Source organism: Salmo trutta, chromosome 23 (genome assembly GCF_901001165.1).
Source record: "Salmo trutta chromosome 23, fSalTru1.1, whole genome shotgun sequence".
Lineage (NCBI taxonomy): Eukaryota > Metazoa > Chordata > Actinopteri > Salmoniformes > Salmonidae > Salmo > Salmo trutta.
This window is the reverse complement of record NC_042979.1, coordinates 7,638,125-7,652,856: the sequence shown is the minus strand read 5'-3', so window position 1 is coordinate 7,652,856 and position 14,732 is coordinate 7,638,125. Positions and strand designations below refer to the sequence as shown.

Sequence of the window (14,732 nt, the reverse complement as noted above, 5' to 3'; positions counted from 1 at the left end):
AGAGCATACAGGTCGCAGTGGTGGGTAGTATATGGGGCTTTGGTGACATAATGGATGGCACTGTGATAGACAGCCTCCAATACTCTACTCAACAAATTGGATGCAATTTTGTAAATGACATCGCCGAAGTCAAGGATCGGTAGGATAGTCAGTTTTACGAGGGTGTTTGGCAGCATGAGTTAAGGAGGCTTTGTTGCAAAATAGGAAGCCGATTCTAGATTTAACTTTGGATTGGAGATGCTTAATGTGAGTCTACTGTCTAGCCAGACACCTAGGTATTTATAGTTGTCCACATATTAAGTCAGAACCGTCCAGAGTAGTGATGCTAGTCGGTCAGGCTGGCAATCGGCTGAAGAGCATGCATTTCTTTTTACTAACATTTAAGAGCAGTTGGAGGCCACAGAAAGATTGTTGTATGGCATTGAAGCTTGTTTGTAGATGTATACAGAATGGTGTCGTCTGTGTAGAGGTGGATCAAAGAGTCACCCTCAGCAAGAGCGACATTGATATATACAGAGAAAAGAGTCAGCCCGAGAATTTAACCATGTGGTACCCCCATAGAGACCGAGGTCCAGACAAGAGGCCCTCCGATTTGACACATTGAACTCTGAGAAGTAGTTAGTGAACCAGGCGAGGCAGTCAGAAACCAAGTCTGTTGAGTCTGCTGATAATACGATGATTGACAGTCGAAAGCCTTGGCCAGGTCGATGAAGACGGCTGCACAGTACTGTCTGTAGGCCGCACAAGGTTTAGGTTTTAAATTACTGCACAGTCTGTTCACTCCAGCCTGGCTATTATTTAAATTAGGCCCTGCTAAACATACCAAATACAGTACACAGACACTTCATTAACAGTTAAGAATTCTGCATTTTAAAGGCCCAATGCAGCAGTTATCTAAAAATGTAATCATTTTTGGGTAATAAAAGATGCACTATGCAGAAATAGCTCTGGCCATTTCCTGGTTGCTCAAATAATTTCAGTTTGTGACAAAGTAGTGTAGAGAACCATTGTGTCATCTAAACCTCTGAAATATATTTTACATAAGCCAAAATATTGTATTTTCAGCAGTTTGAAGCCGGAGTTCAAAAACAAAATTAAAAGATGCAAAAACTAAACTTAACAGCTGTCATTTCCTGGTTGCTAAAATACAACACTGTTCACTCAATTTAAGTTGAGGAAACAAGCACTGAATAGTGTAGAGAACCCTTGTCCCATCAAAACCACTGAAATATATTTAAGTAAAAATCTCAAGCAGGAGTGCCATGTTACAGGGAAGTGGGATGCAGGGGAGATTTGTTTTGAACACAACCTAGTGCTGTTGAAATTCACCTAGCTTCCACATGACATGTTTGAGAGTCATCCTTCACTGACGGTCATAAAAGCTGCTAGAATTGGCGCTACATCGTAGAAAAATGTAGTCGATTAGTACCACAAAGTAGCCCCACAAATCAATTTTAAAAAATGTTTATTTTGCTGATGTACAAAACAGGTGTAAAAACAGGAAATTAAGAACGTACACAGGTCACACCTGTAACATTCACTTGACTCAACATGCATAGACAAGTATAAAAAAAAATAAAAAATAAAAGTAGAATTTCATAAATTCCCTAAATGTGCTTCTTTAAAACCCAAGCAGCAGGTTCTCATGCACCTTTCACATATTTAGTTAAACAGCACTGTAATCCTGACCCTTTAGCCAGAAGTTTCAAACATTTCTAAAACTAAGGTCTAGTGTACTAGAACCTCCAGGTTCTAGACCAGTGGGTAGCTGGCTGCCGTGGCGATGCCACAGTGGTTCTTCCTGTCTTTGGCAATGTAGATGTAGCCTTTGTCTCCCCACTGCTCGCTCCAGCTGAGGAAAAGACAAAACATGTTACTCCCACAGTCCTAATTAGATTCACATATTTACTGCTGCTTTAGAGAAATGTATGACTTAGACCATAGTATCAGGACAAGACCAACACCGTATACAAATAAAGGCAATGTAGAGAGGCATATTCCCCGATGAGGAAATTAACCAATCCCGTGGTGGTGACGTAACAAACAAAAAACATCCCAGGAAGGTACTATGTACTGTACCTGTTCTTGACAATCCAGAATTTCTTGCCATCTACATCCTCTCCTTCGAAACCGTATCCCACCACCAGAACTCCATGGTCGAGCTGCTCACTGCTGCACTCCTTCTCATAGTAGATCCCTGCAGGGAGAGGACATAGTTAAATTAGTGGGCTAAGGTGCTGGTTTACCTCAGTAACCACTGGATCTCAAAGCTAAAGGTCGTTAGGAAGCTAGTTAGCGTGTAGCTATTTACTAGAGGGCAAACCTGAAATATTGGTAACAAACAATTTATTTGAAAGTTGATACCAATTTGTAAGTCTTAGCTACAGTGTGAAAAGGACAGACCAGAACAACTCACTGCTACTCAAACAGTAGTTAGGGAATCCAATCCTTGCAAATAATGTTACACATAATTTAAGTTGCACCGCTAACTGCTACTCACCAGACTGGTAGAACTGGAAGGAGTCGTGGCTGCCATCAATGGCGACAGAGACGGGGCCGACAGACGCCACAGCACTCATCAGAGCGTGCTCCTTGCCACTGGGGATGTCCACGAAGCCGGTTTCATTGACAGCACTGAACTCTGGTCGGTAGTGGCAAAGATCATCCTGAGTAACCAGATAAGACCAACGGCCATGATTAGTAAAAACATACTCCAATTATTCAAGCAAGTCTGTCATCCTTGGAGACTGAAATCCCACTGTAACGAAGTGGAAAATGTAATTTATGTTTCTAAGTTGAAAAACATTCCAAAATAACAACCATAGTAGTTAGTTCTACAGCAAACTGCATTATCTGGGACCAGGCTAAAAGAACAGGGCCTTACTTTTAATAAATGCATCTTCATACGCTATTATATTTGAATTCAGACTAATAGAACACAGTACCTTGCCCACATAGGGGTATGATGCCTCTGTGTCCAGGCCACCGTTGTCCTTTACATACTGGAACGCCCGGTCCATGAGACCTCCATTACAGCCCTCGTTGCCCTGGGGTCTGGAGCAGTCCACCAGGTTCTGTTCACTCAGAGACACCAGATTGCCAGTCTTCCTGAATAGCTGACCCTCTATGGCCCCGGTGGAACTGAACGCCCAGCAAGACCCACATGAGCCCTGAGGGAAAGATTGTTAAACATCTTGTTAGTATTTCATGTCAGAAATAACCATGTATACGCAATTTCCTGCCTTATCTTCTGTATACTATAAATTACAATCATGGTAACTAGCACACAAGAGCCAGACAGTTCTCTGGAAGATCTGCATTTATTTAGTGACACAGCAGTGTGTCGATGAGTCATGACTCATGAGTGATTCAGGTCTCACCTGGTCCATGACGGGAGTGACGTAGCCCTTCTCTCTCCAGTCCACAGCTTTAGGGGCCTGCAGGTAACTGGGTTCCATGAACAGAGAGCCCTTGTACTTCCTCTCAGTCGTCTGCTTGTAGCCGTTCATGAGCTGCCCGAACTCTTCGTTGGTCTAGGGAGGAAGAAATCAGAACACGTTGAAACGTAATGTTTTCCCTGTCCAGATGTGGTTTGTAATTTACCATCTGAATGGGAAATCAAATTTCATTAGCCACATGCACCAAAGAGAGGTATTTTTCACCTTACAGTGAAATGCTTACTTAAGAGCCCTTAACCAACAATGCAGTTAAAAAAAAAAAGGAGATAAAAGTAACAAGTAATTAAAGAGCAGCAGTGAAATAACAGCGAGATTATACACAGGGGAGTAACGATAAAGAGTCAATCGGTTATTTGAGGTAGTATGTTGTAATGGAAATTATATCATTAAAGGTTTGACTAAATGATTTCACTCAGAACCTATTGAAATAAGGCTATAATAACTATTCCAATACTGTGTGTGAGTAAGGCACTGTTAACACTTCAAAAATGAGCAGGGCAGAGTTGATAAGACGACCTTGGGAAAGGAACAGCAGAAGATGCCTCACTAAGTTAGGGAGAGAAACAACGGCCTGGGAACGGCTAGTTGGCAGGAGATTAGAAGACAGGTGGCAAGGTTGATAAGGAATGTGTGTGTTAATATAAAAGGCTTTGTACATTGTAAGGATTTCAGAGCTCTCAAATAAACGTTCTGACCATTGTTAGCTGGGCCTCAGTCTTCATTTCAACCGGAACCTTACACCTTCTGGTATACAAGCTGAGTAGTTTAAATTGAAGTTCGGTTTAAGAACATTGATACTTTAATTCACGTAACATATGTACATGTAGGTAGAGTTATTAAAGTGACTATGCATAGATGACAACAGAGTGTAGCAGTGGTGTAAAGAGAGGGTGAGAGGGGCACTGCAAATAGTCTGGGTAGCCATTTGACGAGATGTTCAGGAGTCTTATGGCTAGCGGAGAGAAGCCTCTTGGACCTAGACATGGCGCTCCGGTACCACTTGCCGTAGCAGAGAGAACCGTCTATGACTAGGTTGGCTGGAGTCTGACAATTTCAGGGCCTTCCCCTGACACCGCCTGGTATAGAGGTCCTGGACGGCAGGAAGCTTGGCCCCAGTGATGTACTGGGCCGTTAGCATATCCCTCTGTAGTGCCTTGCAGTCAGAGGCCGAGCAGTTGCCATACCAGGCAGTGATGCAACCAGTCAGGATGCTCTCGATGGTGCAGATATAGAACCTTTTGAGGATTTGAGGACCCATGCCAAATCTTTTCAGTCTCCTGAAGGGGATTAGGTTTTGTTGTACCTTCTTCACAACTGTCTCAGTGTGCTTGAATCATGTTAGTTTGTTTGCTCCACTGCAGGGGGGGGGGGCGTGCTCAATTTTTTTTTTTTTATATATATCTTAAGACCGTTTTAAAAGTTGTGCACTGAACCATGAATCTAGTGTGCATCTTTAAGACGGAGTAAGTTTCAATTCCCTTCTCAGGATAACTATTCCATTCCTGCTTGATAGTTAAAGAAACCTAAACTGCGAGTCTGAATACATTCCTGCTTTCATTGTCAACACTGATACGTGTTTTGTCAAAGTGCCTGTGAAATATTTCAAACTATGTGCTTTAGCAAATCTATGGCATGACAACAAAAAGATCCAGCTATAGCACACACAGTATGAGAACGAGCTGCTGAAATGTACCTCCTGCTCCACAGTAAAATGTCTCAGCAACAGACTTGGACAGAAGCTCACTGGAACTGATATCAGCACCTGAAACTTTCTACTGCTTGAGTTCCTGTACCTCAAAAGATTAGCTCAAAAAGTACTGCAGGGTTCATGGATATAAATATATACAGTACAGGCCCCCAGAATGAGTACCGGCACCCATTTCATCCATGTCAAGCACTGCTCAGCAAGGTGATTCTTCTTACCATGTCACCAAAGTGGTTCATGCCCAGACGGTAGGAGTGTTTTCCCATAGAGTGGTCCAGGTTGTGCATCTCAATCTTCTTCAGGTTCTTCTCCCAAACCATCCTCCTCCAGCCCTGCTCGCTCTGTAACAATGAGTGAAAAACAGTGAGAAAATACACAATCATATACTGTCCCAGAACTATGGGCTCAATCCTTACAATTAATGATATACTGCATTAGGTGTAATTAACAGCTACATGTATGCACCAATTGATCAATTTGAGCCCCTTGTTGAGAGCAGTGGAGGATGGTGGGAGGAGTCATAGGAGGAGGACAGGCTCATTGTACTGGCTGTAATGGAATGGAGTCAAACATGGTTTCCAAATGTTTGATACCATTCCAATAATTCCAATCCAGCCTTTACAATAAGTCCATCCTCCTATAGCTCATCCCACCAGCCTCCACTCGTTGGGAGCTTCTGAGGGGTTCCTATGAGGATGTGCTCCTCTACTTGTGCGTAGAACACCCACCTCATGGTAGTTCTTGCTGTGCCAGTTCTTCCACAAGTGCCAGTGTCCCTCCAACTGAGAGTCAAACATAGGGGCTGCATACACAGCACTCATACAGAGCACCAACACTGCCAAGTACAGGGACAGCATGGTCAAACAGCTGTGGAGAGAGAGAGAGAGAGAGAGAGAGAGCGCAGAGCTCAGTGCCTTGTATTTTCAGTGTAAAGAAGCTATATAGTATAAAATGTTGAATTTGTACCTTTGAAACAACGGCAGATCGTCAACATTACATACACACCAAAAAGTCTGGGCAGCACCTCCTACTGGAGAGTTGATCTACAGCTATCAATCTGGTCTCCCAGCCAGTGTTTTAACCAAGGCCAGCTTAGCTTTGATATGTCACTGACTACTACCAATGTGGTATCGTGTAAATGATTGACTGCATCACTTTTTATAAGAAACATTGTGTTGAAAATACTTTGTTTGCATAGTCAACTTACACACAGCTCTGACACACTTATCCCATCAGACATGCCACCAGGAGGCTTTTCATAGTCCCCAAATCCAGAACAAATTCAAGAAAACATACAGTATTATATAGAGCCCTTACTGCATGGAACTTCCATCTCAGATTGCTCAAATAAACAGCAAACCTGGTTTCAAAAAACAGATAAAGCATCACCTCGCAGCACAACACCTCTCCCCTATTTGACTTAGATAGTTTGTGTGTATGCATTGATATATAGGCTACATGTGCATTTTTTTTAAATGTATGTAGTTCTGTCCTTGAGCTGTTCTTGGTTAATGATGTTCTGGATTATGTATCATGTTGTGTGGACCCCAGGAAGAGTAGCTGCTGCTTTTACAACAGCTAATCGGGATCCTAATAAAATACCAATTAAAAATAAAATCCAAGTCATTACAAAGGGTAGCTTTAACAGAAAATTAAATGTAACCATCCTTCATAAGTCATATCATCAATTGTAATATTTATCCCAGTAAATCACTTGTTTAGTCATCAGCAGCTATTGTTTTAATTCATCCCTGTGGTCACAAACACCATCCTGTGAAGTTAATTCATCATAATTTAATCTGCAGCCTATTAAACTGCATGCTTTCCCAACGAGTAGTAGAGGGAGGTCCACACTATTACTCCAAGTTTACTTCCATATGATGGTTATTATATTCACCAACAATCACATAATTAATTTTACTGACACAAAAAGACTCCATCTTGTCTAGCGTATTTTGTGTTGTCGACATTTGGAAAGTTTACCAGGAAATTATGTTGCCATCAGGTTTGACATTTACCCGACGTATACTTTACTCGCATAACACGGTTGGATGGAAAAGTAGTTTGTCTTACTAGGCTACTACACTACCGGTGATCCAAATTATATTAATTACTGTTGATATCTACAGAGATATTCGAGGAAATGTTTGGTAACAGCCGGCAGAAAAAGCAACATCAGAAACTGTAGACTAATGTTGTTTTACTGTATCACTCAAATCGAAGAGCAAATGCCCCTGGTAAATGTACATAACCCAAATTCCAAGACCAAACACTGTACAAACAATATAATCTAGAGCCATACTTACTTTTCCCCGTCAATTTGCAGTCGCAGTGTGATAACTTCTGCTGTTGTTGTGAAGCCAGTGTACTAGACACGACACTTTATACAGCCAGCTATATGTCCTATAGTGGGGGGGTAGTGATTGGCTTAAAGATCATTTAGATCTCAGGTCCCGCCCGGTGTAAATAGCCCAGCATGTGATTCCTGACCACTTCATCAACTCCCTAAAGATGATACATCAAATTTGATTAAACATCTTTAGGGAGTTGATTAGATTACCGGGAAACAAAGGTTAAAAAGATACATTGTAACATCGAATCAGTTTCACTCAACATTCTTTCATTTTCAGTTACTTTGAAACAGTTCTCTCATCATGTGCCGGCGCCGAGGAGATGAGAGCATGGCACACTGATGCTCATACAGCAATGACAAAGACATTACCAGAAAAAAATGCTAAACATGTTCATTGAACAATAATGACATGAATATAGGAAGAAAGGTTACATATAGTCTAGTACCTGAAACTAAGTGGCCAACAACAAACGCCACATATTTTCCTGCTCTGTGAAGCAAACAGTTCAGTTTTTGTTCAACCATGTCCTAATATGATATATTCAAATAATATCCTGAAGTTGAGAGAAGGAACAAATTAACCTACATTTATCTAGCTAAAATAAATAAGATCATCTGAGATACTGATTAATGATTGTGTGATAACCTGCTGTGTCAAGAAAGTTCTGATTTATTTGTGTAAGTAATCACTCCAATTTCATTTGAAAGGTGTCTTACAAGCCTTTCAGTGTTTTTCTACCTCTTCTGCACATTCTCTTTTGGTTTTCCTTTTATACATTGATAATATTGTTTTTGTATTTTTTTTTAGCTCATACAGACTAACACATTTATGTAACTATTTTAATGATTAAACCCACTAAATCAAAACACACAGAAAACACACTAATCAATACATTGTTTCTAAAGAAATACCTATTGTGTAATGTCACTTTTGCCTTGTCAGCTTTAGGAAATACTGCCTGTCAACCAAATACAATCACACAGGGAAAAGGGGGGGATGGATTCTCTTCTTGGGCAGCTGCTGAATCTATGTGGTTACTGATAGGGCAGACACACACACACACACACACACACACACACACACACACACACACACACACACACACACACACACACACTGTAGATATGTGGTTAGTAATAGGACTCCTTGATTGGTATTGGTGTGTCTACAAAAACACTACAGTGAAATCAATGAATGGATGGGTACTGAATTATCCATTGTTTTTTTTAAGATAACCATTAGTTCCTAGTATTGATCGATCATACCAAGAAGAATGTTTTGATAACAATGCAGTAATGTATCCATGCAATATCATACGTTTGATTACAATCTAACAGAAATAGATGCACTTACTCTACCTTTCAGACATGAAGTGTACTGCAGGCAATGTCACACGGCCATGACCATAGCGTTGAATAAAGAGTTGAGTACAGGGCATTTGGAAGGTGTTCAGACCCCTTGACTTTTTCCACATTTTGTTAGGTTACAGCCTTATTCTAAAATTGATTACATAATTTTTCCCCCTCATCTATCTACACACAATAACCCCATAATGACAAAGTGAAAACAGTTTTTTTGAAATTTTAGCAAATGTATAACAAAGAAAATGGAAATATCACATTTACAAAAGTATTCAGACCCTTTACTCAATACATTGTTGAAACACCTTTGGTGGCGATTACAGCCTCAAGTCTTCTTGGGTACGACGCTACAAGCTTGGCACGGCTGTATTTGGGGAGTTTCTCCCATTCTTCTCTGCAGATCCTCTCAAGCTCTGTCTGGTAGTTCGGGACAGTCACTGCACAGCTATTTTCAGGTCTCTCCAGAGAAGTTAAATTGGGTTCAAGTATGGGCTCTGGCTGGGCCACTCAAGGACATTCACAGACTTGTCCCAAAGACAGTGTGCTTAGGGTTGTTGTCCTGTTGGAAGGTGAACCTTCGACCCAGTCTGAGGTCCTGAGCACTCTGGAGAAGGTATTCATCAAGGATCTCTCTGTACTTTGCTCCGTTCATCTTTCCCTTGATCCTGACTAGTCTCCCAGTCCCTGCCACTGAAAAACATCCCCACAGCATGATGCTGCCACCACCATGCTTCCCTTTAGGGATGATGCCAGGTTTCCTCCAGACATGACGCTTGACATTCAGGCCAAAGAGTTCAATCTTGATGAACCTTCCAGAGAATCTTGTTTCTCATGGTCTGAGAGTCTTGATGTGCCTTTTGGCAAACTTCAAGTGGGCTGTCAATTGCCTTTCACTGAGAAGTGGATTCCGTCTGGTCACTCTACCATAAAGGCCTGATTGGTGGAGTGCTGCAGAGATTGTGGTCCTTCTGGAAGGTTCTCCAATCCCCCTTGAGGAACTCTAGAGCTCTGTCAGAGTGACCATCGGGTTCTTGGTCACCTCCCTGACCAAGTCCCTTCTCCCCCGATTGCTCAGTTTGGCCGGTCGGCCAGCTCTAGGAAGAGTCTTGGTGGTTTCAGATTTGTTACATTTGAGAATGATGGAGGCCACTGTGTTCTTGGGGACCTTTAATGCTGCAGAAATGTTTTGGTACCCTTCACCAGATCTGTGTCTCGAAACAATCCTATCTCGGAGCTACGGACAATTCCTTCCACCTCATGGGTTGGATTTTGCTCTGACATGCTCTGTCAACTGTGGGACCTTAGATTGACAGGTGTGTGCCTTTCCAAATTATGTCCAATCAATTTAATTTACCACAGGTGGAGGAATCCAATCAAGTTGTAGAAACATCTCAAGGATGATCAATGGAAACAGGATGCACCAGAGGTCAATTTCGAGTCTCATATCAAAGGGTCTGAGTACTTATGTAAATAAGGTAAATCTTTTTTTATTTGTAACAAATTTGCAAAAATATCTAAAACATTATATTCACTATGTCATTATGGGGTATTGTGTGTAGATTGCTGAGGATGTTTATTCATTAATTAATTTTGGAATAAGGCTGTAACATAACAACATGTGGAAAAAGTAAAGGGGTCTGAATACTTTCCGAAGGTACTGTAAGTACCTTACTGTGATTGTTTTAAATTCAAATGATACTTTTTTTTGTTTTACAAAAATAGTTTCGTAGCAAAGAGAAATTTCTCCAGCAAGAATTTAGCTAGGACTGTCTGGGAGTGGTCTGAGTGGGGAGGGGTAAACTGAAAATGAGCTGTTATTGGTAGAGAGGTTAAGAACTCTCTTTCTTATTGGTCTGTTAACTAATTTATCACCTGGTCATGTCACCAGGCAGGCCAAAACTCCATCCCAACAAAACAGGTAGACATTTCAGGCAATCTTTTCAAACAGTTCTAACACTAAAAGGGCATTATCATAATTTCCACAATTTCAGAGTGTTATTCCAACCTCATAGTGTCACATCCTGACCCTTGTAAGAGGTCATTTGCCATAGTAGAGCGGTCAGGGCGTGGCAGGTGGTTGTGTTGGGTGGTTTTGGGTTTTCTGTTTATATGTGGGGTTTTTCTAGTATTCTATTTCTATGTTTTGTTTTCCAGGTTTTGGCCGGGTATGGTTTCCAATCAGAGGCAGGTGTCTTTCGTTGTCTCTGATTGGAAGCCATACTTAGGCAGCCTGTTTTCGTTTGGGGTTTGTGGGTAGTTGTTTTCCGTTTTGTCTACGTACCTGACGGAACTGTTGTCTGTCGTTTTGTTATTTTGTTGAAGTGTTATCATAAATAAAATAAATATGAGCACTTTACACGCTGCGCCTTGGTCCCCTTTCAACGACCCCTGTGACACATAGTGTGGAAATGTATACAGTTGAAGTCGGAAGTTTACATACACCTTAGCCAAATACATTTACATTCAGTTTTTCACAATTCCTGACATTTAATCCTAGTAAAAATTCCCTGTCTTGGGTCAGTTAGGATCACCACTTTATTTTAAGAATGTGAAATGTCAGAATAATAGTAGAGAGAATTATTTATTTCAGCTTTTATTTCTTTCATCACATTCCCAGTGGGGCCAGAAGTTTACATACACTCAATTAGTATTTGGTAGCATTGCATTGCAAAGCCTTTAAATTGTTTAACTTGGGTCAAACATTGTGGGTAGTCTTCCACAAGCTTCCCACAATAAGTTGGTTGAATTTTGACCCATTGCTCCTGACAGAGCTGGTGTAACTGAGTCAGGTTTGTAGGCCTCCTTGTTCGCACACAGTTTTTCAGTTCTGCCCACAAATTTTCTATGGGATTTATGTCAGGGCTTTGTGATGGCCACTCCAATAACTTGACTTTGTTGTCCTTAAGCCATTTTGCCACAACTTTGGAAGTATGCTTGGGGTCATTGTCCATTTGGAAGACCCATTTGCGACCAAGTTTTAACTTCCTGACTGATATCTTGAGATGTTGCTTCAATATATTCACATAATTTTCCTCCCTCATGATGCCATATATTTTGTGAAGTGCACTAGTCCCTCCTGCAGCAAAGCACCCCCACAACACGATGCTGCCACCCCCGTGCTTCACAGTTGGGATGGTGTTCTTCGGCTTGCAAGCCTCCCCATTTTTCCTCCAAACATAAGGATGGTCATTATGGCCAAACAGTTCTATTTTTGTTTCATCAGACCAGAGGACATTTCTCCAAAAAGTACGATCTTTGTCCCCATGTGCAGTTGCAAACCGTAGTCTGGGTTTTTTATGGCGGTTTTGGAGCAGTGGCCTCTTCCTTGCTGAGCAGCCTTTCAGGTTATCTCGATATAGGACTCGTTTTACTGTGGATATAGATACTTTTGTACCTGTTTCCTCCAGCATCTTCACAGGTCCTTTGCTGTTGTTCTGATTGATTTGCACTTTTCGCACCAAAGTACGTTCATCTCTAGAAGACAGAACGCGCCTCCTTCCTGAGCGGTATGACGGCTGTGTGGTCCCATGGTGTTTACACTTGCCTACTATTGTTTGTACAGATGAACATGCTACCATCAGCGTTTGGAAATTGCTCCCAAGGATGAACCAGACTTGTGGAGGTCTACAATTATTTTTCTGAGGTCTTGGCTGATTTCTTTTGATTTTCCCATGATGTCAAGCAAAGTGGCATTGAGTTTGAAGGTAGGCCTTGCAATACATCTGCAGGTACACCTCCAATTGACTCAAATGATATCAATTAGTCTATCAGAAACTTCTAAAGCCATGACATAATTCTCTGGAATTTTCCAAGTTGTTTAAAGGCACAGTCAACTTATTGTATGTAAACTTCTGACCCACTGAAATTGTGATACGGTGAATTATAAGTGAAATAATCTGTCTGTAAACAATTGTTGGAAGAATGACTTGTGTCATGCACAAAGTAGATGTCCTAACCGACTTGCCAAAACTATAGTTTGTTAACAAGAAATTTGTGTAGTGGTTGAAAAACATGTTTTAATGACTCCAACCTAAGTGTATGTAAACTTCCGACTTCAACTGTATAAAACACAGGCAAATCACATTTTTGACTGCACTGGGCCTTTAAATTATTAAGACGCATCCCACGTGTTTTACATTGACCAAGATTCGTTTGGATCACTAAACTGAGGGACCAACCCCCTCATCGACCAAATAAAACCTCAGCCTCCCCCTCCTAATGGAGGGTTGTTGTGTCATTTGCACTGGTTGACCTGAAGGATGTTTTGAATAAAACCCAATGTAAAAATCCCTCCTCTTGTTGTCCATGTTGTGTTGCTCACCAGCATGGGGACGTATAACTAACCGAAGATAGACAACAGCCTGCCATTTCCAATGGGAGCAAATTAATCAAAGTGGGCAGCACAAGCAAGGAGATGGGCAGAGCCAAACACGAGCTAGCGAGAGCCCTTTGGCGCATTCTAGCATGTATTTCCGTTTGGGAACGCCTACCCTGTGAAGTGTGTGTGCAATAACTCAATTCACCCTTACACTCCTTCTAAACAACGCAATTTTGTAAAACTTTGGCAAAGGGTCGAGTCTACAAAACTTAGTCAACTCTGTTTGTAACATATTGTAGTTTTTCAAACTGAAACTGTATTGAGAGCAAACGTTTTATCGATGAGAAAATTAGCAGAATGTTGGCCAAAATCTATGTCGTGCCATCTTCTCCCACTGCCGGCCACTGGGCTTCCTCTCACCACCATATTGAGTGGAAAAGCCTGGCTCAATACAGTCTGTCAAACCATGAGAAACTTTGGTTTCTAATATTAACAACAGCAGGTGGTGTTTTGGGAATTCTTTGCTCTCAGTTCTCAATCCTTTATGATCCTTAAATACTAATTTGACATGGGTGCTAAAGAAAACACTAGGTACTTTTATTAAAAAATGTTTAGTACTCTGGTAACCACCATGCCAAAGCTATGTACTGTATGCAGTGCGACCTGTCGTTCAGGGCAGGGGGGCTTGCCTGTTCTGCTTGTTATTTTGGCATTAATACGTGTCACATATCAGTTTGCAAACAATGCAAAAAACAAATTGAGTTAATAAAGCCGCATACAAACATGGTCTCTTTTTTGATTTCTTGAGTAAGGCAGCTCCAAATGCAGATGTTTCAGCCAAGCTCAGTGCTTTCTGTGGTGGTGGGGCAAGCCAGCAGGCAAGGCTGAGCATTGTGCCTGATTGGCTCAGATTTCTGTCATGATTGGCTCAGTTTTCTGTCATGATTGGGACAGTCGGTCATCCCCAATTCTAAGGTTAGAGCTCGAAAATGTCTGCACCTTGGGTTCTGCCATAGAGTTATATTAGAAGAAAGCATCCAAGAAGACTCAAGGTCATCGGCCACAGATAGAATGACATCAAATCACATTATATCTACAGTAGCTTTGATTGGACTGATCATGTCAACATCATACTTTCAAAATCTTAGCTAGCAAGCTAGCAGTCGCCATCATGAATCAAGTCAACAATCAAATCCTTTTCCATCTTTGTCATATGAAGAGAAATTAGAGATAAAATGTCTCGGTGGTCATTGGCTTTGGACATAAACATCATACAACAAGTTGGAAATCGCATATTCAGGAATGAGTTGTTTGGGAAGGAATCAGTGGCTAACTGTGAGTTCAAGACAACTGGGAAAAACGAGCGACAACTGGGAAAATACGTTTTGAACGGTCATTCAAGTCTGGAATGTAAATCCGGCATCTTTCTCTTTGATGACTAAATCTGCCCACGAAGAACTGCCGCGCCACTTTCCTGTTCAAGTACATCATAACATGAGTCCAAAAATGTCTTATGCTGCTTCAGAAATTATATAG

General features: G+C 41.3%; 1 protein-coding gene across 1 annotated transcript; it reads right to left on the bottom strand.

The window, feature by feature from the left end:
- Positions 1–1,448: 1,448 nt before the first annotated feature.
- Positions 1,449–7,590, bottom strand: LOC115159192 (cathepsin L1). The gene is made up of 8 exons (XM_029708669.1): positions 7,470–7,590; positions 5,892–6,030; positions 5,382–5,504; positions 3,381–3,533; positions 2,946–3,170; positions 2,501–2,666; positions 2,080–2,197; positions 1,449–1,852 (listed from the first exon to the last, which is right to left on the bottom strand). The coding sequence occupies exons 2-8, from the start codon at positions 6,018–6,020 to the stop codon at positions 1,753–1,755; spliced, it is 1,014 nt and encodes a 337-aa protein (XP_029564529.1). The 5' UTR covers positions 6,021–6,030; positions 7,470–7,590; the 3' UTR covers positions 1,449–1,752.
- Positions 7,591–14,732: the final 7,142 nt, after the last annotated feature.

Excerpts from the sequence above, each read along its gene's own strand:
- LOC115159192 (XM_029708669.1), bottom strand. The coding sequence starts at position 6,020 with ATGCTGTCCCTGTACTTGGCAGTGTTGGTGCTCTGTATGAGTGCTGTG. Across the intron at positions 3,534-5,381 it reads TGAACCACTTTGGTGACATG|ACCAACGAAGAGTTCGGGCA; the intron begins GTAAGAAGAATC and ends CTTCCTCCCTAG. Across the intron at positions 2,667-2,945 it reads CATACCCCTATGTGGGCAAG|GATGATCTTTGCCACTACCG; the intron begins GTACTGTGTTCT and ends CTGGTTACTCAG.